The sequence below is a fragment of the Falco punctatus genome (assembly GCF_963210335.1).
Source record: "Falco punctatus genome assembly, chromosome: 13".
In the NCBI taxonomy this organism is placed as follows: Eukaryota; Metazoa; Chordata; class Aves; order Falconiformes; family Falconidae; genus Falco; species Falco punctatus.
In genome coordinates this window covers 30,001,190-30,023,656 of record NC_137593.1, presented here as the reverse complement: position 1 = coordinate 30,023,656, position 22,467 = coordinate 30,001,190, and the positions used below count along the sequence as shown (strand labels likewise).

Below are 22,467 nucleotides of genomic sequence, written 5' to 3'. Positions count from 1 at the left end.
GCTGCAGGGTTGGATTCTGCGGGAAGGGACCCAGGCGTGGGTGGGGGGTGAGGCCACGGGGTTGTTTTTGCCAGGAAGGGACATGGGTGTCCAGGCGGGCAATGAGGTCAAGGTTGTGCAGTTGGTTTCTCTGGGAATGGACCCAGGCGTCCAGGCAGCGATGACACCACCGGGTCAATGTCTCCAGGAAGGGACCCATACATCTGGGCAGGAGTGACACCATGGGGTCCACGTCTCCAGGAAGGGACCCATATGTCTGGGCAGGGTTGACACCATGGGTCAATGTCTCCAGGAAGGTCTGGGCAGGGGTGACACCACGGGGTCCACATCTCCCAGAAGGGACCTATATATCCAAGAAGGGACCCATACATCTGGGCAGGGGTGACACCATGGGTCAATGTCTCCAAGAAGGTCTGGGCAGGGGTGACACCACGGGGTCCACGTCTCCAGGAAGGGACCCATACATCTGGGCAGGTGTGACACCATGGGGTCCATGTCTCCAAGGCTCAGATAGCCAGAGAGGGGTGATGGACAAGGTCATGGTGTCACCTTCACTAGGAATGCACCCAGCTGTCCAGGTGGAGATGCCACCATGGGGTCAACATCTCTAAGGGACCATGGCACATGGGCAGGGGACACGGATAAGGTCACAGGGTCACCTTCACTAGGAAGGGACCCAGATGGAGACAAGGTCATGGAGTCACCATGGTCAAGGGTGGACCCAGGTGCCCGGACGGGGGAGCCCCATCGCCACTGTTACGTGTAGCGAGCAACCTCAGGCCTCAGCCCACGCTGGGGAGGGGGGTGGGGAGGGAGCAATGGGGGGGGGGGGGAAGCGGTTTTTTGGGGCCGTTCGGTGGTTTCAGGGCTGTCCGATGCCACTTCCCCTCTGTCACCGGCACCCTGGGGCCACTGCGTCCCCTGTCCTGTGTCCTGTCATGGGATACCCCCCCCCCACCGCGTGCCTCTGGGGTAAGTTGTGCTCCCTCCCCCCCCAGAGGGTATTTTGGGGTGAAACAGAGGGAAATGGGAAAAGGGAAACTGAGGCAGGAACGGAAGTAGGTTGGGGCTGTAAGGGCTGCAGTGCCAACAGCCCAAAATGGCTCAAAATCACCCCAAAAGGGCTCGAAATCACCCCAAAATGGTGTTTTTGGAGTGGGGAGGGGGCGTCAAGCCCTGAAATGGGGGGCTGAGCCCCTAAATGATGGGTTTGAGCCTGGGGGGGGGGTGGATGCGGATCCCCTAAAAAAAGAGTTTGAGCCCTGGGGGGGGGAGGGTTGAGCCCCAAGAAGAAGGGTTTGAGCTTTGGGGGGGGGGGGGTTGAGCCCCCAAAAGGGGGTTCTGAGCTCTCATATGGGTAGGATGGACCCCAAAAGCAGGGGTTTGGCCCCAAAAGCGGAGATTTGTCCCCCCCAAAGCAGATTTTTGAGCCCTGATGGGGGCAGGGAGCCCCAAAAGGGGATGTTTAATCCCAAAAGGGGAGGGGGGGTGTCTTGAACCCTGACGGGGGAAGGATGAGCCCCCAGAATTAAGGTTTGAGCCCCCAAAGGGGGGGCGGGTTGGGACTGATAATGGGGTTTGAGCCCAAAAGTGGGGTTTGAGCCCTAGGCGGGGCGGGGCGGGGGGGAGGATGTTTGATCCGGGGGAGGTCACTTCTGGAAGGGCAAGTCCCAGGGTGCTGATGTCCCCCCATGTCCCCCACAGTGCTGTGCCACCTCCTGAGCCACCTCCCTGCCACTGAGGGTGACCAGAGGCGTGAGTTGGGGGGGGGTCTGATGGGGGTTGGGGGGGGGGGTCTGATGGGGGTTTGGGGGTGCTGTAAGGGGCTGTGAAGGGTGGGGAGCAAGGGGGGGGCGGTCACAGGGGATCAGGGGTTCAGACTCCAATCTGGGTCATGTCCCCACGCCACATCCCCCTCCTTGTCCCCCCCCCCAGTGTCCTGTGGTCCCCACTTCTGCTCCACCAGCAGCTGCTGCCTGCATCAGTGGGTGGAGAGTCTGGAGCGGAAAGCCTGGGCCTGTGGGTGCCCCCCCGGCACGGCCCCCATCGCCCAGAACTCCATCATCTCCTGCCAGGGTAAGGGGGCAAACACCCCACTTTTATCCCCTCATAACCCTTTACCCCCTTTCCCCCCTCCCCCATTCTGGGGGTGCTGAGCCCCCCCAGAGCCACACAGGCAGGGCAGGATGGGGCACACACACCCCCCACACTGACCCAAATCCGCAGCGCTTGACCCCAAAGTAGGGTCCTGTAAATTTCCCATCCTGGAGGAGGCCAGAAGGGCGTGCAGAGACCCCAAGGTGGGGGGTTGGGAGGGGCGGGGAGCAAGGTGGGGGATGGGGCAAAGGTGGGGGGGAGGGAGGGATGGGCAGAGGGAGATGGGGAGGGAGGAAGAGAGATGGGGAGGGACAAAGGGAGGGAGGGACAGAGGGGGAGATGTGGAGGGATGGAGGGGGAGATGTGGAGGGATGGAGGGGCAGGGGGAGATGGGGAGGTACAGAGGGGGATGGGGAGGGAGAGAGGGAGGTGGGGATGGCTGGAAGGTGATATGGGGAGATGGGGAGGGATGGAGGGAGATGGGAAGGGATGGAGGGAGATGGGAAGGGATGGAGGGAGATGTGGAGGGGCAGAGGGGGAGGGAGGGGGGGGAGATGTGGAGGGATGGAGGAGGGATGGGGAGGTACAGAGAGGGATGGGGAGGGATGGAGGGGGATATGGGGAGGTGGGGAGGGAGGGAGGTGGGAAGGGATGGAGGGAGATGTGGAGGGGCAGAGGGGGAGGGAGGGAGGGGCAGGGGGAGCTGGGGAGGGACAGAGGGGTGGGCAGAGGCAGGGTGGGCTGGGCCCCGGGAGGGAAGGGCAGGCAGCCGGTGGCCACCACCCCCCACCCCCCAGAGCCCGGCGGGGGCCACCTCCTGCGCCCGCCTGCTGGCCACCCAGCAGCTCCTGGACGCCGCCTGCACCCAGCCCACGGCAGCCAAGCTGCAGGTGAGCGCACACGCGTGTGCAACCCCACCTGCGCCCCTGCACGCACCATGTGCAACCCCACGTGCATCCCCCACGCGTGGGCTTCCCCTGCACGTGTGCATTCTGCATCCACCCCCTGTACATGTATGTATTCCCATGTGCAACCCCGCGGCAGCCCTGACGTATGTGCAGCCTACACGTGTGTGCATCCCCTGCACGTGTGTGCATCCCCTGCACACATGTGCATCCCCTGCACACGTGCACATCCCCTGCACACATGTGGATCCCCTGCACACATGTGGATCCCCTGCACACATGTGGATCCCCTGCACGCATGTGCATCCCCTGCAAGTGTGTGCATCCCCTACATGCATGTGCATCCCTTGCATGCATGTGGATGCCCTGCACACATGCACATCCCCTACATGCATGTGCATCCCCTGCAGCTGTGTGCACATCCCCTACATGCATGTGCATCCCCTACATGTATGTGCATCCCCTGCACGCACGCACCCCTGCGCATGCATGCACCTCAACTCATGTGCATCCTCAAACAACCCTCCCACACGCGTGTGCCCCACCACACACGTGTGCCCCGCTTTGCCCCCCCCCTCCCCAGAACACGCTGAGCCAGCTGCAGGCAGAGGCCCTCAAGGATCTCCGTTCCACCACCACCGAGCTGCTGCTGCAGAGCACCGAAGCCCTCGTGCTGCAGGCAGCCCTCCAGCGCCCTGGCTCCGGCCCCCAACGCTTCAACACCTCCACCATGGGTACGTCAGCACCCATGGGTGCCCCCGAGGGCCCCCTCAATCCTCCCAGCACCCTGCAAGCATGGCACCCCCAAAAGCATTGCAGCCCTCAAAGGACCATCAGGCTGACAGCGCTGCATCCCTTCCCCAGGGCTCTGCCAGAGCACAGTGGTACCCAGGGCAGGCAAAAGATCCTAAAAAGGCCTTTTTTCACCCCAAATCAGAGGCCGTGGTGGAGGTGGTACACAGTGACGGCTGCCCCCAGACCACGCTGATGCTGGTGGTAAGCGAGGAGAGCCTGACCATCAGTTGCCAGGAGGTGGTGAACGATGCCCAGGCAGGTATGGCCACCACGCTGCTGCTGCAAGAAAAGTTCCATCAAAAAAAAAACCCAAACCCCAAAATTTGCTAATTTTGGGGTGGTTTTTGACCCAGTTCTCTGGGCAGGCAAGCACGCGGTGGCCTTTATTGTCTACAAGGAGGTGGAGAAGTTGCTGGGTGGCACCACAGAGCTGCGCCAGGGGAGGCTCAACTCCCGCGTGGTCGGTGGCACCATGGGGACACCCAACATCACCTTCGAAGTTGCCTTCAACATCACCCTGCAGCACCACACGGTGGGGGCTGGGGGGCTGTGCTGGGGCTGGGGGGGCTGCTGGGCGGCTCGCGGGGTGGGGATTTGCACAAGGAAGCACCACAGGGTTTGTTGCAGCAAGTGCGTTGGACCGGATTATGGTGGGGTTGGCAACTGGTGTCACCACAGGGCAAATCTGGAGCGTGGTGGTTGTGGGTCTGGGGGTGAATCCCCATCCTGGTGCAAATCTGGGGTCAGTGCATCACCATTCTGGTGCAAATTTGGGTCCTGTGCAAATCTGGGGTTCGTGCATCCCCGTTCTGGTGCAAATTTGGTCTGGTGCATCCCCATCATGGTACAAATCCAGTTCTTGTGCAAATCTGGGCTCTGTGCATCCCCATCGTGGTGCAAATCCAGATCTTGTGCAAATCTGGTCTCGTGCATTCCCGTCATGATGCAAATCCAGATCTTGTGCAAATCTGGGCTCGGTGCATCCCCATCGTGGTGCAAAGTCACGTTCAAGCACATCCCCATCAGGCACCGCAGGCGGGCGAGGAGCCGCACTGCATGTCTTGGCAGAAGGTGGGCACCAAGAACCACTGGACACCTTCAGGTTGCACCCGCATCGGGGGTGACAACCTCCGCTCCGTCTGCGCCTGCACCCACTTCTCCACCTTCGCCATCCTCATGGCCATCCACCCCGTTAGGGTGAGATCCTGATTGCACCCCAAAACCACCCGGTTTTCTGGGGGTTTTCTTCCCTCCCAACCATCCGCGTGTGGCCACACGCCGGATGGGACACACGTGATGTCACACGCGTGACGCCACCTGCAGGAGAGCTACGCGCTGTTGGTGGTGACCTACGTGGGGATGTCGGTGTCACTGGGCTGCCTCTTCCTGGCCATCATCACCTTCCTCCTGTGCCGCTCACTCTGGAGCGTCAGCGTCACCCTCCACCTGCACCTCAGCATCTGCCTCTTTGCTGCTGACCTCCTCTTCCTCGTGGCCGTGCCCCACACCACCAACCAGGTACGGGTTCCTCAGGGGGCTCCTTGGGCACCTTGGGTCCTTCAGGGGCTCCTCAGGGTCTCCACAAGCTCCTCAGGGTCTCTTTGAGCTCCTTGGAGTCTCCTTGAGCTCCTTGGGGTCTTCAGGGGCTCCTCAGGGTCTCTTTGAGCTCCTTGGGGTCTCCTTGAGCACCTTGGGGCCTTCAGGGGCTCCTTAGGGTCTCTTTGAGCTCCTTGAGGTCTCCACAAGCTCCTCAGGGTCTCTTTGAGCTCCTTGGGGTCTCCTTGAGCTCCTCAGGGTCTCCTTGAGCTCCTTGGGATCTCCGCAAGCTCCTCAGGAAGCATCCTGGGGCCACTGGGGGCTCCTTGGCATCTCATTTTGCTCCTCTGGGTCTCCACGGTCATGGCTCTTGACTGTAGCCTTTACTCGAATAGCTCCAGCAGACCTTCTTCCAGGGGTCCCATCTCCTGCTGAGTGGACACAAGCACCTGGATTATGGGATAACTGAGGCTGGAAGGTTTGGTCCAAGCCCAACTCAAAGCAGGTCCAATGAATGGAGTGTCGTTCCCTTCTTGCGCTGGGTGGGTGTTAGCACCTGAATTACAGGATAAGTTAGGTCGAACGGGATGGTTGGAGGCCTCCAGACCAACCTCTACTCAAAGTGAGTCCAACTAGTTGAGGTTCCTCAGAGGTGCTGGGTCCCTTCTCTCCCTGGGTGAGTGAAAGCACCTGGATTACAGGATAACCAAGGTTGAACAGGACATTTGGAGGTCTCCGGTCTGCCCCCAGCCCAAAGCATCTCCACCTCCTTGAGGTTCCTTGAGGTCATGTTGGAGGCATGTGGAACATCCCCAAGTGCCAGAGATGCCACCACCTCCCCAAGCCACACTGTGGTGACACTAGGAAGCCCACCACAGCCTCGGTGTCCCCCATCCAGCTAACGTGTGCCATCACAGCGGGCTTCCTCCACTACCTCTTCCTCGCCTGCTTCGCCTGGATGTTCCTGGAGGGTTTGCACCTCTTCCTCACCATCAGAAACCTGACCGTCCTCAACTACACCAGCGCCAGTCGCTTCAGGAAAAGATACATCTACCCTGCAGGCTACGGCACGCCGGCCATTGTGGTAGCCATCTCCGCCGCTGTCCATCCTGGTGGCTACGGCACTGAGCACTAGTGAGTCCCATCAGCACCCAGGCGGGGTGGGATCATCAGTGGATCACGTGTTTTGCTTAAATCATCCCAAAATAAAAGACGCCGCTGTATCCGGATGCGGGTATTTTCATGCCACCAAAATGCTTTTGGTGATCGTTTCCTTTTTCCCCCTTTTTTTTTTAGCTGCTGGCTGAGCATGAAGGGAGGTTTCATCTGGAGTTTCCTCGGTCCTGTCTGTGTCATCATCCTGGTGGGTATCTTGCTGCTGAAAGGAGGCAGAAAGGGGAAATATTGGGTGGAAAAAAGAGCAAATTTAAACTTACCTTTAATAACAATATTAAGCAAACTCCCCACGGGCCGAGTGCACTCAGCAGTGGTTGCACCACAGCACGTTAATGACGAGTTTTGGCACCTGTTCCCTCTTTTCCACCCCAAATTTACAATTATGGCCATGGTTCTGCCCCCGTAGACCCCAAATTGAGGGATTTTAGGGATCTGCATCAAAAGAGCAAACTCACATGTATATTTAAGGCTGGTATTAAGCAAACATCCCACAGGCTGTGTGCGCTCGGTCAAGGTCATGCACAGAGTTTTGCAACACTGACCCTTTTCCACCCCAAATTTCCACCCCAAGCACCCTGTCTTTCAAAATGAATTATTTTTATTATTATTATTATTATTTTTACTTTCTGCCCAGGTTAATTTGTTATTTTTTCTCACCACCCTCTGGATTCTACGGGACAAACTTTCCTCCCTCAACGCTGATGTCACAGCCCTAAAAAGTACCCGGTGGGTTTTTGCGTCAGTGGGGAATGGGTTGAGTGGTTTTGGGGGAGAAGAAAGAGCATATGAGATGGGGTTTGGCTGAAAAAAAGAGCAAAATGGGTATTCCTTCAGGCTGATGACATTCAAGGCGCTGGCACAGATCTGTATCCTGGGCTGCACGTGGGGTCTGGGCTTGCTGCAGGCGCAGGGGGACAATATAGTAGTGGCCTTCATCTTCACCATCGTCAACAGCCTACAAGGAGTTTTCATCTTCCTTGTGCACTGCGTCCTCAACCGGCAGGTACCACGGGGGGTGACCCAGGCATGGGACGTGTGGGAGGGGACAGGGACAATTGGGAAACAGCGGTGTGTCACATCCACAGGTGACGGAGCAGTACCGGCTCTGGTTTAGGGTGCTGGGGCAACGAGAGCACCCCCATGAGATGCCCACCACCGAGATGCAGATCAGCTATGTCACGGTAAGGGCACCCAAACATCTGGGTCCCGGTGGGGTGCTGGGTGGGCACCCAAACATCTGGGTCCTCTAGTGGCCACCAAAAGGAGGTGGAGGCCAGGGGTGGCATGGGGGAGGCTGCTTGAGGGTCCCACCAGGACCTCTGCCCCATTTCTTGCCCCGTTTTGTCCTTGTTTCACCCCAGCATGGCCCTTTTTCACCCCCAGGAAGGGGAGAGGCCGAACAGCCACAGCACCGAGTGGCAGAAGTGACACCGGGTGCCTCCAGGACTGACCCATTCCTGGCACATCCAACCCATTTCCAGCAGTTTTCTAGCACATCTGACCCATTCCCAGCATATTTCCTGTCATTCCAACCCATTTTCCCAGTCATCCTGCTGATCTGACCCATTTCCAGCATTTTTTTTCCCCTGCAGAACAACCTGGTTTTAGCATTTTCCCCACAGGTCCCACCCATTTCCAGCATTTTCTGGCAGAACAAGGCATTTACAGCATTTTTTTCCCCACATATCTGACCCATGTTCCAGATTTTTCCCCCCAGAAATGACTGCTTTCCAGCATTTTCCCTTAGAAACAATTTGTATCCATCTGCTTCCACCCAGGACTGAACAATTTCCTGCATTTTCCCATGAACAACCATTTTCCATGAAGATTTGACCCATTTCCAGCATTTTCTCCAAGAAATTACTATTTTCCAGTATTTTTCCACCAAGACTGAGTCCCTTTTCCATGGACCAATCTATTTCCAGCGTTCTTCCCATGGTTTTGACTGATTTCCAGCATTTTTCCTGCAGGCTTGACCCTTTTCCACCACTTTCTCTAAGGAAAAAACAGTTTTCCATCATTTTTACATGGAATGTCCCATTTCCAGTACTTTTCCTGCAGATTTGACTCATTTCCAGAATTTTCTCCAAGGATCGACTCATTTTCAACATTTACCCCCAAAATGCTTGACCCATTTCCAGCATTTTTCCATGGAATGACCTGTTTCCCACATTTTTTCAGCAGTTGTGCCCCATTTCTCCAGCTGCTTCCCTCCATGACTGCCCTATTTCCAGCATTTTCCTGCAGAATGACGCATTTCCAGCATTTTTCCATTGAGTGATCCCTTCCCAGCATTTTCTTCAAGGGTCAACTCATTTTCAGCATTTTCCTCTCCAACACAACTAATTTCCAGCTTTTTTCATGGAGCGACCCATTTCCAGCATTTTCCTGCAGAATGACACGTTTCCAGCAGTTTCCCCAAGGACTGACTCATTTTCAGCATTTTCCCCCTCAGCACTTGACCCATTCCCAGCATTTTTCCACAAAATGACCCATTTCCCGCATTTTTCCAGCAGTTGTGCCCCATTTCTCCAGCTGCTTCCCTCCATGATTGCCCCATTTCCAGGATTTTCCTGCAGAATGACACAATTCCCAGCATTTTCTCCAAGGATTGACTCATTTTCAGCATTTTCCCCTCCAACACTCAACTAGCTTCCAGCTTTTATCCATGGAACTATCCCTTCCCATCATTTTCCCCAAGGATTGAGTCATTTTCCTCATTTCCCCCCTCCAACACTCAATTCATTCCCAGCATTCTCCCTGAGGATCGACTCATTTTCAGCATTTTCCCCCTCAGCACTTGACCCATTCCCAGCATTTTTCCACAAAATGACCCATTTCCCGCATTTTTCCAGCAGTTGTGCCCCATTTCCCCAGCTGTTTCCCTCCACGACCGACCCGTTCCCAGCATTTTCTTCAAGGATTGACTCATTTTCAGCATTTTCCCCCTCAGCGCTTGACTCATTTCCAGCATTTTTCCACAAAACTACCCATTTCCCACATTTTTCCAGCAGTTCTGCCCCATTTCTCCAGCTGTTTTCCTCCACGACCAACCCATTTCCACTGTTTTCCTGCAGAATGACACATTCCCAGCATTTTCCCTGAGGATCGACTCATTTTCAGCATTTTCCCCCTCAGCGCTTGACTAATTTCCAGCATTTTTCCACAAAACGACCCATTTCCTGCATTTTTCCAGCAGTTAGGCCCCATTTCTCCAGCTCCTTCCCCCTACAACTGCCCCATTTCCAGCCTTTTCCTGCCGAACGGCCCCTTCCCAACCTGTTTTCCCTCAGGATCGCCCTGTTTCGGGCCTTCTCCGGCCTCCTTCGCCCTGAGGCTCTGGTGGGATTTTTTGGGTGGAAAAAAGCTGATTAAAGGCACGTGGCTTGTCCCCCAGGCCTCAGTGTGGCTGTGGTGGGGGGAGGGGGGGCACTGGGGCTGGGGAGGGGGTGGGGGACCCCCCTGGGGGTCTCAGCCTTGCGACCCCAATGTGAGGCCTCTCCCCTGACAGGAGAGGGTGGGTCCTGAGCCAGACAAGCCCCGCCTCCCTTCCCCAATAGGCCAATTATCCTCCTGCTAGTCTTGATTGACAAGGAGCAACAGCCAATGGTGCTGGGGGTCTGAATTCCCGCCCCCAAGTGCTAGGGAGGACCTGATTGGTGGGAGGTGGGTGGTGCCAGGAGGGGTCCATCCTATCAGATGGGGGCGGGAGCACAGGGAGGGCGGTGGTTGGCTGTGAGCTGAGACGGGCAGCACGGCTCAGCCAATGGGGCGTCGAGGGAGGCTGAGGAGAGGTAAGGAGGGATGGCGGCTTTGGGGTGGCTCTGGGTGCTCCCCCCCACCTCCAGTGTCCTCCCAGTGCGCCCAGTACCCCCCAGTGCTGGGACTGGGCCTTCTCCCTGCCCCAGTGCTCCCAGTAACCCCCCAGGTGCCAGGACTGGGCCATTTCCCTGTCCCAGTTCCCTCCCCAGTATCCCCCAGTGCTGGGACTGGACACTGTCCCTGCCCCAGTGCCCTCCCAGTGCTCCCAGTAACCCCCCAGTGCTGGGACCAGGCCATTTCCCAGCCCCAGTTCACTCCCCAGTAGCCCCCCAGTGCTGGGACTGGGCTGTCTCCCTGCCCCAGTGCTCCCAGTACCCCCCGAGTGCCAGGACTGGGCCATTTCCCTGTCCCAGTGCCCTCCCAGTATCCCCCAGTGCTGGGACTGGGTAGTGTGCCTTCCCCAGTGCTCTCAGTCACCCCCCAGTGCTGGGACTGGGCCATCTCCCTGACCCAGCGTCCTCCCAGTGTTCCCAGTACCCCCCCCAGAGCTGGGACTGGGCTGTCTCCCTGCCCCAGTGCTCCCAGTATTTGCCCAGTACCCCCAGTTCTCCCATTAGCCTCCCAGTGCCCTCCAGGTACCTCCCAGCCTGGTCATCCCAGTGCTCCCAGTATTGTCCCCAGCCCCAGAGCTCCTAGTGCCTCCCAGTAACCCCCAGTTCCTGTTCCCAGTACCCCTCCAACCTAGCTCCCAGAGGCCTCCCAGTTCCCCTTAGCCCCAGCGCTCCCAGTAACCCCCAGTCTCCATCACCAGAGCCTACAGGTCCAACAATCCACCCTCCCAGACTATTTCCCTGCTAGAAACGCATATTTTGGTTAAAAAAACCCCACATTTTTATTGCAGGCAGCAGCATCCCTCCACATTGGCTCTGCCACCGGTCAATTTGTTTTTTTTTTATTGGTGACAAACAGCCCAAACCAGTCTAAAACCAGTTTCACTTTCTGCCACGGGTCCTTTTCAAATTGATTTTCCAGCAAATTTCTCAAGCCTGGCTCAAATTTCCTAATTTTCAGGGAGGGCAGGAGCTCCCACGGTTAATTTTCAACCCAGAAAGCGAATTTCATTACTTGTAATGAATCATTGCATTTCTGCCAATCGGTAACATATAAATTCCCTGAAAACATTTTTTTTTTTCCTGCTTATAAACCTTTATAAAAAGACGTGTTAACATCACTCCCCAGTTTTAACAGGATTCCTTCAATTCCAGAAATTTTCAGACACTGGGATGAGCCTGGGACCATTTTATTTATTTGGGGCGAAAAAAAGAACAACTGGTGCGTGCTGCATTTCTTAGGAAAAAAATAATAAGTTTTATTGGGTGATAATGTGCTGAATTCAGTGACGTACGAGTGAGATTTGGGGGTGGGTGGGAGGTTTTTGGCTGGGGGCTGGTGCAGGGGGGGAAGGGAAGGATAAATATGGTTAAAAGTCTTTGGAAAGGGGTAAAGAACCCTAAATTTTACTGAAATTGTCTTTTCTGAGAATTAAGCAGAAACCACGATGTGTCAGCAGAGCTGGGGAGGGAAGGAGAACTTCGGTGACGCTGAGAGCCAGCACCAGTTGTGCGCTGGTGAGTGAGTTTTTCACCATTTTACAATCGTTCTTGTGGCTGAAAATCCCTTCTTTCCCATAATTTGGGGGTCTTGGGGGTCCCAGGGATTTTTGCTATTTTTTTGAGAGCTTTTTTAGGCAAAAACTGGGAGCGTGGAGCCTCCAGATCCCCCTGAAGCTGCGTGAGTTCATCCAGCTCCTGAGCAGGAAGTTTGAAATGTACTTTTTTTTTTTTTAACAGGTTCATTGAAAATTGTCCAGAAACAGGAAAAAATAATGCTGAAATCAGCAATTCCAGGACTTTTCGCAAATCCAGTGGTTGGAGTGTGAGCATCTGTCATCGTTCCAGATGCCATCAGGCCCAATGCTGCCACAGTCCTTCTGGTCCTTGTCTTTGTTCTCCTTCCATGTGTTCCAGTAGCTGGAGAAGGAGGAAAAGAGAAAATAATAAAGGAATAAAAACTCTCAGGAAGGGCAGCGCTCTCAGGAAGAAGTAAAGTTTGTATTTTGAGGGAAGGAGACCACTAAAAAATTATATTTTTTTTTACCATACGCTCAGATAACACCATTTTTCCAATGTAAACCCTTTGGCTGACATAAAACTACAAAATCCCAAAGTTTTGATGGGTCAACTTCATTTTTTTCCATTTATTTTCAGATTCTTTTCCAGTCTGGGGGGAATTTTTACCTAATACTCGTACGTTCGCCATTCATCCAGATCCAGGTGCCTTCCTCCAGCTGATCCGTCACTCCCAGCCAGTACGTGCTGCTGTTGTTAATATTATCCTTCAGGAAATTCTAGAAAAGCAGAATTGGTTAAATCAGCCCCAAAATAATAATTCTGGAGGACTATGGAGCATCTCAAGGCTTTCGGTAATTAAGGTGAGGTCATCACCGTGATAGCCGAGTGGTGGGGTTTGGTAAATAGCGAACAACTCAGGTATATTAAAGCAAAGGGCATACACAGCGCTCCAGAAAGGAGACGTTGACTTTTTTTTTTGCTAATCGACTGAATTCAGCTTGGCCATCAGCACTTTGCTCCACCTCCAAATTACTCCGAGCCTGATGGCCAATCTTGGTTAATTTAAACCAAAAAAAAATTTAAAAAAAAAGGGTTGAGAACTCCTGTGTTTGTCAGAGTAGGAATTCTCCCAGAAATACTCAAAAAAGGGGTATTTTGGGCACTGTAGAAGGCAAGAAACTGGTTATTTTTCACCGGCGAGCAGCTGCCTGACCTGCTCCAGCTCGGAGTTGACGATGACCAGGTGAGCGCCTTGGTCGGCGCAGGTCTCCTTCGCGTCCGACCAGCTCATCACCTCCGTCGAGAAGGAGTAGCAGCTTTTCTCAAACATCTTCCAGCCAACCGAGCACTTCTTGCTGTCCGCCACCGACATGCAGAGCAGCGCTAGAAGGATGAGAAAGCCCCCAAACCGGGCAAAAAAAAAAAAATATTTGTTTTTTCTCTGCTGGGGTGACATCTCCAAATACCATCCATCACCCACATTTCCATCCCTAAGACCACTGCAGCCTTTCTGGGATAAAATCCGGAGATTTCTCTCCTGGTGCACAACGCTGAGGGACCATCAAGACGGAGACAGTGGCTTTACCTGTGATATCCTGCAATTCCTTGTAATATTTGTGCATCCCGCTCCGCATCCGCAGCTGTTCCTGTCGTGTCTCCAACAGCTCCTGCCGCACTGGGGAGCACAGCGGGGTGAGCGACCACCACCAGCCCCGTTCTCCCCCACTTTTTCCTGCTTCTCCCCTTCAGTTTACCCAAATCTAGAGCTCTTTCCCCCAGGATTTGTTACTTTTGCACACGTAGAAAGCTCAGCCAGGGGTGCAAAAGCTCCTGCATTGCTGGCTAGTTTGGTTTTTTCTCTCTTTGGGTGACATTTTGCTGCAATATTTCCCAGAATATAATTTAATTAATCACTCGTTTGGCAGTGGTTAAGAATTTGGCCCGTTTTATTTGACTTTTGCAGAATTTTCTGTAGGATTTACATCCTTCCCATAACCTTTAATGGAGATAATGGTGTATTTTCCCCCCTGTAAGATCCTAACCAGGACAAATCCCATGGTAACCCAAAGGCAGATCCGCTCCTACTTGCACCCTTTTGGGGCTAATTCCTTTGGGATTGGGGCATGAGCTCAGTCGGTGTCCGAGCCACACCATAACCCCGGTGTAATTCCCAGTGAGAATCAGAAACAAGTCAGCCGAAGCCGGCGTTGCTTCACTAAGAGACAGAGCAGAACCAGGAGCCACTTGAAAAGACAATTTGATATTTTTTTTTCCTTAATTTACACCAAAAAGCCAAACCGGTGCCAGAAATGAGCCAAAAGACCAGTGTCTCTCCATAACCATTAAACTTCACCACTGGGATATGAGTCTGGGGACCTACCACCAGCTTGATTCTCCGAGAAGTTTGACCTCAAGAGCTTTAACTCTGCCATGATTTCCATCTCTGAAACGAAAATGAAAGAAAAACTACAGCTGGATCATAGTGAGGAATCGAAAGTGGCCTCTGAATTTGCCTAATTTACTGCTTTTTTTGGACTGAGTGGGGAATGCTGGAGTGGATTTACACCCTGGAGCAAATGGGGAGTGCAGGTGTAGTGCACCCAGGTGTAGTGCACTAGGGTCGATCTGGGAATAAAACCCTAAAATTCACGGACTGAGGTGGAACTAAAACCAAAACACAACACCCAGGCTTTACCTGTGGTTTTCACGTGGTCGGACACCGAAAGCATCATGGGCACAAGCCATGTGTTATTTTTAATAGTGAAAATGCGCTTTTTTGGGGGTGTTTTAACCAAAATAACCTCTTCGCAGCCCAGTGAGGACCCTTCCAAGGCCACTTACGCTTCACGATGGCCAGCGCAAAGAGCAGCACCCACACAATGAAGCTCAGCGCTAGCAGGATGTAGAGGATGGCCACCGGTGTCACCTTGCGGCTCCGTCCCCTGCCACCTCTGGGCTCCAGGTTACCTGTGGAAAGCAGCGTGGGAGAAATCGGGGAGGAATCCCAGCTTTTTGGGTCTGGGTCCAATTGCCGATGCCGGTGAGGGGTGGCAGCGTCAAAGAGTGACTCACCCTTTTGGGAAGGATTTGGAGACGCCGGTTTTCCCGCAAGGATGTAAACCCCTGTGGGGAGGAAGGAAAGAGTCACGGGGTGATGGTTTGGGGGAGTTTTCAGGCCAAATCCTGCCCTGTGGAGGTCCTGGACCACACGCACGAGGCTGGGAAAGGAGGTGGGTGCTACCGGTGCCTCTGTTGCTCCTCTGGTTCTGCAGATCTTCATCGGTCACCGGCCGACTGTGGCCACGATCCGACTCCGACAGGGACACATCATCATAATCATCCTCAAAACTGTCCGGGGATGCTGTGCGAGAAGAAAAATGGGTGATAATCAGCATTTTAGGCCAACTGGGAATCCTGTCTGTTAATGATTAGCTGGATTCTTTGGAAAACATAAAAATAACCCCACAATTCCCCTTTCCCCTTTGGTAAATCCGCAGCTCCTCTGGCGAGAGTTTTGCACCCTTCGCTCAATAAATATTGATTTTATTACGTATAACAATTTTTTAGAGCTGAATTCTGCCCTCAGCCGCAAATCCAAGAAATTCTGTGGAAGTTTGACGCTCTCTGCAGGGATGAACAGGACCGACGGCATGAATCTGAGCCCGCGAAGGTGCAAGCACCAGCTCCGAGAGCACGGGCAGAATGATAAATTCCGTTTCTATCCCAGCACTGTGGACTTTCAGGGTACCATTGGGGCTATTTGATCTCGTTTGATAGCAGGAATGAAATCTGGGGAGAAACGCCGCTTTTAGCGAGACGCGTTTGACCAACCGAGCTGCAAACGAAGCCCAGTTTGGCCTGGGGGAGGCACCTCGGGGAGTTCTGCTTTCCATCTGCACTACAGAAAAGCCTGAAAAGGCGAAAAAATAAATAAATAAAAAATGATGACTTACCCGGTCTGAAGTGACCCATGGGTGTCATCTTCCCAGCAACTGAGTAAATTCCTGCCAAAAAAATAAAAAAAAAAAAAAAAGGGGGAAAGATAAAGTGATGATCCCCAAAACCACCACCAGCGCTTCTTTTAACCCCATCGCTGCCGGTGGGGAAGGGGATGATGTTTTTATAAGGCCCAACGCAGAGTTGACACCTGAATTAGGGCCAGACCTGGAGGTTTAGGGGCTTCTGAGCACAAAGTGGGACCCACATGACCCTGAACCCCCCAAAAGCGTTTCGCCCTGCTCCATATGACACCGGCGTAGTCAGACACCGCCACGCTTCACTAAGGCACCCACTGGCCACAAAAACACACGCCAAGGACACGCTAAAGACCCAGAGCTGGGGGGTACCGCCAATTTTACCTGCTTGTCTCACCAGCCGCCTGCCGGGTGCCGGTGGGGGACCCAACCAGTTGCCATAGGTCTCCTGCTGAGCCATGTTTTGTCGGCGAAATCAGCCGCGCAGGCGCCAGGTGGGGAGTTCAACCCTTCGGCACACACCGTGGCACACCCCTCACCACCTCCGGCACTCCATTTTGGCCAGCGGTTAGGCCCCGGAGGTTTCGGTTCCTTCTCCGTGCCATGGCAGCAGTGACATGCAAATGGGTGGTGAAATGAGTGAGAGTGCTCTCTTTCCCCATGCAAAAAAAAAAAAAATTAAAAAAATATGCCTTTTCAGCCGACCATGGCAGTGATCATCCCCAAATTCAACCAGTTTGGGTTTGGTGGTGGGGAAACGGTGAGGCCGTGAGAGCTGGCAGCTCCCGCTTGGATTTGGAGAACTTTTTAGGGATTATCCATAAAACCACCACAGTGGCACCTACGGATCTTAACCACCGCACCGGGGTAATCCCAAATCTTCCAGCAGAGCCACTGCCAGGAGGAGAATCCGGCAGCGAAGGCGTTCGGCAAAACAGGCGTCATGCTTCAGCACCCACGAGTCAGGGATTTGCATATGCGCCCTGAAAACACACACCCTGCTCTCTCTTCCCTTTTTGGGGTTTTTTTCTACTTAAACCCTGGGAAAAAGGGCACTCCTCAGCGCCACGTCGACTCAATTTACATGATTTCAAATTGCAATCATAGACCTTTATTATTATTATTTTTTCCCCCCGATTAACCGGCAAGCAATACATGTCAAGCCTCGGCACAAGAGGGAAACCGCTCGCAAAACGTTAACAAACACCAAAAAAAATAAAATATATATATATATATAAATCTTAAACCACCCCTCACCAAAGAGTGACCCTTTTAACTGGGCAACCCCTCCACCACAGCGCCGTGCCCATCTTCCGCACCCTGCTTTTGGGAAGCAGGATACGTATTTCTGGACACTTCTTTCCCCCAGAGCCTCATGTTTTCAACCCAACGTGGTTTTGTTGTGTTTTTTTATTGTTTTTCCCAATTTTTAAGCCCGGCAAGGGGAGGCGCTAGCAGCTGCACTCACAGATCCAGGCTTCCGCGTTGGAACAGGAAACGTCATTCCAGCGGCCGTTGGGAAAGATGGTGGCACAGTCCTCGCCGTGGTCGCCCACATTGTTGGGTTCCCCGCTGTTCCAGAACCTGTGGAGAGGCAGGAGGGCACAAAGATTTGGGTGGGAAGCTCTCCATTTGGGAACTTTTGGGGTTTGGGTGTTTTTGGTTTTGGGTGTTTTTTGTTGTTTTTTTGTTGGTTGGTTTTTTTTTTTACTTAGGGGAGAGCACAGTGGCCCAGCAGCATCTCCCAAGGAGGGCAACACCCCCCAAAAATTCCTCCTCTCCCGTTTCATGCAGCAAAGCTATTTCAGTGATTTTTCCCTTTTTCCTGTTTAACGCAGGAAGGCAGCTCCACTTCCATCGTGGCGTTTTCCCCAAAATCCCAAGGGTGAGGGGATCCATTTTTCTAATAGCCCCCTTGCCTCAAGGTGCACGGTCTTGGCTGTTCCCCCCTGTGGTTTTCAGCCCCAAACCCAAAGCGTATTTGGGGAGAAAAGCCAAAATCTTGCCCACAGCAGGGTGGCTCCTCTTACCTTTCACTCCACCAGGCATTTTCAAGTGCCGTGGCAGCACAAAACTTATTTTTGTCCCTTTTAATCACTAAACCAGAGCAGACGTGCCCTAATGAGGGTCCAGCACCTTTTTATTTTTGAGCAAAAAATGGGCTAAGGGAGAAGAGAGCTTTTTTGGGGGGGCAATTTACCCTCTGATGAGGCTAAAAACATACGAGAGAGAGAGGGAGTTGCCGTTCACCCACTGCCAGTCGCCTTCTTTGTGCATGTCGCTCAGGCCCAGCCAGAACACCCGATTCTCCATGATGTGATTTGCCAGAAATTTCTGCAAATGGGGGAAAAAAAACAAACAAACAAACAAACATCAGGAGGAGAAGCAGAAGGTGACAGCAAAGGGATTCAGTGGCGCCGAGGCCAGGGCTGGCAGTCTGACATCAGGGAGCCCATCTCTTGCAGGGAACAAGAGTGATGTGCCACAAATATGACAAAAAATGCAGCGTTTCCCATCAGATATGGAAAACAAGAGCTGAAATTTCTAATATCTGGAAGAAAAAGCTTATTTTCAGACCTAATGTGCTTTTTAAAAGCCAGGTCGGTGAAAGCACCCTCCTGAATAGGAGGCAGGGAGTGGCTAAATTGGGGTAGAAATGCTAATTTGTGCGAGTTTGGGTTATATTTCTGTAATTAATTCTATAATTTCTGCCATTCCTATATGATCACAAGGAGAGATCAACATGGAGCCATGGTGTATCCACCCCAAATGCAGGTGAGCGCCTCTTGTACCCCCAGGGGAAGCTGCTCCCCCCCCCAGCTTTTCCCCCCAAAAAAATCCATTTTGGGGACAGATTCATGCAATTTGGCCAAATGACTTCAGAAGCAAGTGGCACCCTCAACCAGTTGCGTTTTCCCTGCTCCACAGGCAGTCTTGAATTGCTGATCCTCCAGCTTTCCGTTTGTGGAATGGGAGTCTAACGTTCCTCTAACCTCCTGAGATCTGGTGGTGGGGTTTTATCTTTTTACGGGATTTCTCAGCTTACGTTTTCCTGCTCGGTGTTGACAATGGGCATGTGGGCATCGAAGGTGGCACAGAACTCTTTAGCAGCTTGCCAGGATTTAGTGGAGGAGGAGAAGAAATAGCAGGTTTTGGCAAACTGCTGCCAGCCATCAGGACACCTCGTGCAGAGAATTCCTGAGGGAAAACGTGGGCCGGGGGGGGGGGGGGGGGGGGGGGGGGGGATTAAAAATATATGAAGAGAAAAAAAAAAAAAAGGAGAATTGTGGGCAAGAACAGGGGGATGCTGGCAGGCTCAGCCTCACCTGAGAGGTTGCGCGCTTCCTCCAGCGCCGTGTTGAGGAGCGCCGATGTGCGGCTCTGCTCCTGCTTCATCTCCGCCAGCTGCCGCTGCACCGGCTCCAGCACATCCTTCTCCTCTGCCCGGGAGAGAATCGAAGAGAATCAAAGGTAAATTTAGCTGCCACAAAGACCTAAAAAAACCCCCCAATTTTGTCTCCCTTCCCTTTGTCCTTTCTGTCCCAATTTACACCGCTGTTTTCACTGTGTGTTCCCCCGCTGTGCGTTACCAGTCGTTAAAATTCAGGCAGTAAAACCTCAGAACCCTCTTGATAAATGAGCTTTTTATTGCGTTTATCAACAGACTAAGAAAAGCTTTTTTCCTTTAACATTATACTTCATGATAGCTCAAGCTCATTAAGATTGGCTTCATGTGCTCCCAGTGCATCATTTAGGAATCTTCAGAGCCTCTACCCAATACTGCGTTTTGGGAATTGAAGAGAAAGACTGAATTTAATGATTTTCCATCAAAATCAGGCTCTCACCTAGGGCTTGGAGGCGATTCGACAGCTCCTTCCCGCACTCTGCTTTGCACTGTGTCACCTTCCACCCCATGTTCTCCACTTCTCGAGACACTGCGAGGAGGAAAACTCCACTTTTGACACCATCTCACCACTGCCTGCCCTCAGAATTCAGGATTCTGCCCAAGTTTCCCCAAAACCACCTTTTTTTTGGCATACCGTTCAGAAACTGGCTGTGAATTGCCTTGAGCTCGCCAGAGAGCTGTTTATCTAAGAGGAAAATAAAAGGAGAAAGCTCAAAAAAAGCCCTGACCATCTCTGTCCTGATGGAAAGTGGGTTTGGATGGAAAGTGGGTTTGGGTTTTTGGTTTGTTTTTTTTTGGTTTTTTTTTTTTTCTGGAAAAAGCACCCTGGGAAGCGCTGGGGGACGGGGGGGGGGGGGAGGGGCGGGGGGAATTGTGCAGGTATTGAGAGGGCAGCAGTTGCCAGAGAGCCATTTTGGGGTGAGATGCCGTACCCAGGGTGTGCTGGACCTCTGAAAGATTGTGCCATGCTGTCGTGTGGCTATTCTCGCTCCGCATTCGGGCTTGTTCCAACACCTCCCACATCGCAGATACTGGGGGAAGAGGACAAGATCACTTTTGCTCTGGATTCAGCCCTGGCAAGCTCATGGGCTGCAAAAAGGACCTTCGATCCTAACTCAGAGCCACATTTTGCTCCATCCGTGGGTCTTTTCCCCCCAAACCATGCCCACCCCATGCTTGGCGATCGGAGCGAGGGGCACATGGTGGACTCACCTCTCTGGATGTTCACGATGGTGAGAGCCATGAAAATCACGATGGTGAGGGCCAGAAGAATGTACAGCAGCATGATGGCTCTCTCCAGAGATGAGGCTGGGATGGACGGTATTGCCAAGGCTGAAACAGGGTGATGCAGCCCCAAATAAGCCCCCGCAACAGATACTTTCTTAAAGAAAGCACAAAGAGGAGAGATCCCCCCCAAAACAACCCCTCGAGTGGCTCCACCACCCCGTTCTCCACACTCAAACCTTTTTTCCTAGATTGCGACCCAACAGAAGAACCAGGTGTCAAAATTTGGCTAGAGCTTTGGAGAAAGACTGGTTTGAAGAGCCTAAACCCTCCAGTTCCATGTCTGTGGATCCCCAGAGCTGGTCCTTCACCCCAGTACCTCCTTTAGGTGCCCTCCCCTGCTCTCGCTTCTCCAACTCCATCGTCTCGGTGGAATCCCATTTCTCGTAGGTGCCAAGGGCACCATCGCCTTGTGACATCTCTGGCCCTTCCTTTTGGCATCTCCCTGATTTTATATGGTGAGGAAGATGCGTCATCACGTCCTGGGGAGAAGGAAACGCCTACATTTCATAATTCTGATTTCCTAGGGAAAAAAAAAAAATCTGCACACTCAGGAGCTTGGAGTGGCCAATGTGCTTGGGCTACCCCTCACCACATGCTACAGCCCCTTCTCTTGATTTTTAGAAGAATTGGTTCAAAACCACACTCTGCTTTCCTGAAACGAGGCTGACACCTGCCCGAGGAGGCAGTTTTTGTGATAATCTCTCACATTTTTAACAGAAGAAACTTCACATGGGGAAAATACTCATTTTTTTCAGGCCCCGTTTCCTTTACTCCTCCGAAAAACTCTTTTTGGTTGCCAAACGCCCTCTGGGATTCAAGCCAGGAATCCACTGGGCTAGCTATCACAAAAAACGGAAGTTAAAACTGACAAATAACTTCACCATTGATGAATTTTAGCTGAATTTCACAGAGGCACCCTGGGAAGAGCACACGCAGCCAGAATTTGAACATCCCTCACGTGGGTTCCCCTGCTCTTGAAGCAAACAGCTTCCTCCTTTTGTCCGATTTCCCCTTTTTTGATCCCAAAATTAGGGGAAGTCAAGGCCAAACTTCTCCCAGGGGTGACCGCTCGTGCCCTTGGCTCTCTGGCACTTTCCAAGAGACACCGAAGTTGGTTTTGAGTCGAAACGCTGTGAATTTGGGCCATGCATTCTCGTGGTGGTTCCTCTCTCTGCTGCCAGCGCGCCGTTTGTCCTGGTGGTACGGGAAGAGGTTTAATATAAAAAAATTAATAAAAAAAATACAGAGCTTTTCAAGCTGCAAGAATTGAAAAGTGAAATAAAAGTCACGAGAGGACCAGAAGCGCCAGCTCCCACCCCTAAACCTCCCGCACCCTTACATCCTTAACCTTTTTAAGGGTTTTTTGACTTTTTAGTTTTAAAAATCGGTTGAAAAATCCCTTGAAGCTCCAAAAACATCCCACTTCTCAGCACTGTTAAAAACGACTCCCGTGGCGCCTCAGAACCCCCAGGCCCTGGGAGCACCCGCAGTGTCCCACGTGACCGTCCCTGGGGACACCCCCCACGCTATCACCCTTGTCCTTTGGGGACAACACCCACCCGGCCCCCCGCCCCAACCCCTGTCCCTGGGGAACTGGGATCACTGGGCACCCCTGCTGCCCCAAGAGCCGAATCCCTGAGAAACGTGGGACCCCTGTCACCCCCTTTTCCGGGGAGCTGGGGCCCTTTGTCCCCATTGCTGGGGATCCCAGGAGCCCCCAGTGTCCCCATCCCTGGAATCCTATGGGATGGGGGTCCCCGGTCACCCCAACGCCCCAGCCCCAGGGAACCGGGGACCCCCAGACCCAGGCCCCTGTGGGAACGGGGGACACTCTCCCCCCATCACCCCCATCTTCGGGTGACCAGGAACCCCTGAATCCTTGTCCCCAAGGAACCGGG

The 22,467-nt window shown here is 53.1% G+C and overlaps 3 protein-coding genes across 9 annotated transcripts; 1 reads left to right on the top strand and 2 right to left on the bottom strand.

Annotated features, from left to right (window-relative positions):
• Positions 1-87: 87 nt before the first annotated feature.
• Positions 88-9,900, top strand: LOC308072542 (adhesion G protein-coupled receptor E3-like). Of its 5 annotated transcripts, XR_013931702.1 has the most exons (17): positions 88-972; positions 1,705-1,755; positions 1,936-2,076; positions 2,227-2,300; positions 2,895-2,987; positions 3,586-3,736; positions 3,940-4,056; positions 4,151-4,329; positions 4,824-4,994; positions 5,121-5,315; positions 6,232-6,467; positions 6,630-6,696; positions 7,144-7,235; positions 7,344-7,512; positions 7,595-7,690; positions 7,871-9,366; positions 9,709-9,900. XR_013931702.1 is itself a non-coding variant. In XM_080409566.1 (16 exons), the coding sequence occupies exons 1-16, from the start codon at positions 681-683 to the stop codon at positions 8,069-8,071; spliced, it is 2,313 nt and encodes a 770-aa protein (XP_080265692.1). In that variant the 5' UTR covers positions 88-680; the 3' UTR covers positions 8,072-9,900. The 5 variants fall into 5 exon arrangements, 4 of the variants coding, with proteins under 4 accessions (XP_080265692.1, XP_080265694.1, XP_080265693.1 ...); XM_080409566.1 differs by having other exon boundaries at positions 4,163-4,329; positions 7,871-9,900; XM_080409568.1 differs by having other exon boundaries at positions 8,288-9,900.
• Positions 9,901-11,663: 1,763 nt separating this feature from the next.
• LOC308072544 (uncharacterized protein) lies at positions 11,664-16,445 on the bottom strand. Of its 2 annotated transcripts, none has more exons than XM_080409571.1 (10): positions 16,261-16,445; positions 15,856-15,906; positions 15,117-15,263; positions 14,975-15,025; positions 14,744-14,869; positions 14,283-14,345; positions 13,488-13,577; positions 13,116-13,285; positions 12,569-12,678; positions 11,664-12,301 (listed from the first exon to the last, which is right to left on the bottom strand). In XM_080409571.1, the coding sequence occupies exons 1-10, from the start codon at positions 16,334-16,336 to the stop codon at positions 12,166-12,168; spliced, it is 1,020 nt and encodes a 339-aa protein (XP_080265697.1). In that variant the 5' UTR covers positions 16,337-16,445; the 3' UTR covers positions 11,664-12,165. The 2 variants fall into 2 exon arrangements, with proteins under 2 accessions (XP_080265697.1, XP_080265698.1); XM_080409572.1 differs by having other exon boundaries at positions 15,144-15,263; positions 16,261-16,436.
• A 519-nt stretch (positions 16,446-16,964) lies between these two features.
• Positions 16,965-21,851, bottom strand: LOC308072543 (uncharacterized protein). 2 transcript variants are annotated; one of them, XM_080409570.1, is made up of 10 exons: positions 21,528-21,851; positions 20,886-21,048; positions 20,495-20,614; positions 20,215-20,313; positions 19,917-19,967; positions 19,722-19,811; positions 19,203-19,316; positions 18,923-19,074; positions 18,101-18,210; positions 16,965-17,460 (listed from the first exon to the last, which is right to left on the bottom strand). In XM_080409570.1, exons 1-10 carry the CDS (start codon positions 21,714-21,716, stop codon positions 17,328-17,330), a joined length of 1,221 nt encoding a protein of 406 aa, XP_080265696.1. In that variant the 5' UTR covers positions 21,717-21,851; the 3' UTR covers positions 16,965-17,327. The 2 variants fall into 2 exon arrangements, with proteins under 2 accessions (XP_080265696.1, XP_080265695.1); XM_080409569.1 differs by having other exon boundaries at positions 18,077-18,210; positions 21,528-21,681.
• Between the last annotated feature and the right edge of the window lie 616 nt (positions 21,852-22,467).

Excerpts from the sequence above, each read along its gene's own strand:
- LOC308072542 (XM_080409565.1), top strand. The coding sequence starts at position 681 with ATGGAGACAAGGTCATGGAGTCACCATGGTCAAGGGTGGACCCAGGTG. Across the intron at positions 1,756-1,935 it reads CACTGAGGGTGACCAGAGGC|TGTCCTGTGGTCCCCACTTC; the intron begins GTGAGTTGGGGG and ends CCCCCCCCCCAG. Across the intron at positions 7,691-7,870 it reads TGCAGATCAGCTATGTCACG|CATGGCCCTTTTTCACCCCC; the intron begins GTAAGGGCACCC and ends GTTTCACCCCAG.
- LOC308072544 (XM_080409571.1), bottom strand. The coding sequence starts at position 16,336 with ATGGCTCAGCAGGAGACCTATGGCAACTGGTTGGGTCCCCCACCGGCA. Across the intron at positions 15,264-15,855 it reads CATGGGTCACTTCAGACCGG|CATCCCCGGACAGTTTTGAG; the intron begins GTAAGTCATCAT and ends CTTCTCGCACAG. Across the intron at positions 13,578-14,282 it reads CTCGGAGAATCAAGCTGGTG|TGCGGCAGGAGCTGTTGGAG; the intron begins GTAGGTCCCCAG and ends TGTGCTCCCCAG.
- LOC308072543 (XM_080409570.1), bottom strand. The coding sequence starts at position 21,716 with ATGGCCCAAATTCACAGCGTTTCGACTCAAAACCAACTTCGGTGTCTC. Across the intron at positions 19,812-19,916 it reads TCACAGCCAGTTTCTGAACG|TGTCTCGAGAAGTGGAGAAC; the intron begins GTATGCCAAAAA and ends TCCTCCTCGCAG. Across the intron at positions 19,075-19,202 it reads GGAAGCGCGCAACCTCTCAG|GAATTCTCTGCACGAGGTGT; the intron begins GTGAGGCTGAGC and ends GTTTTCCCTCAG.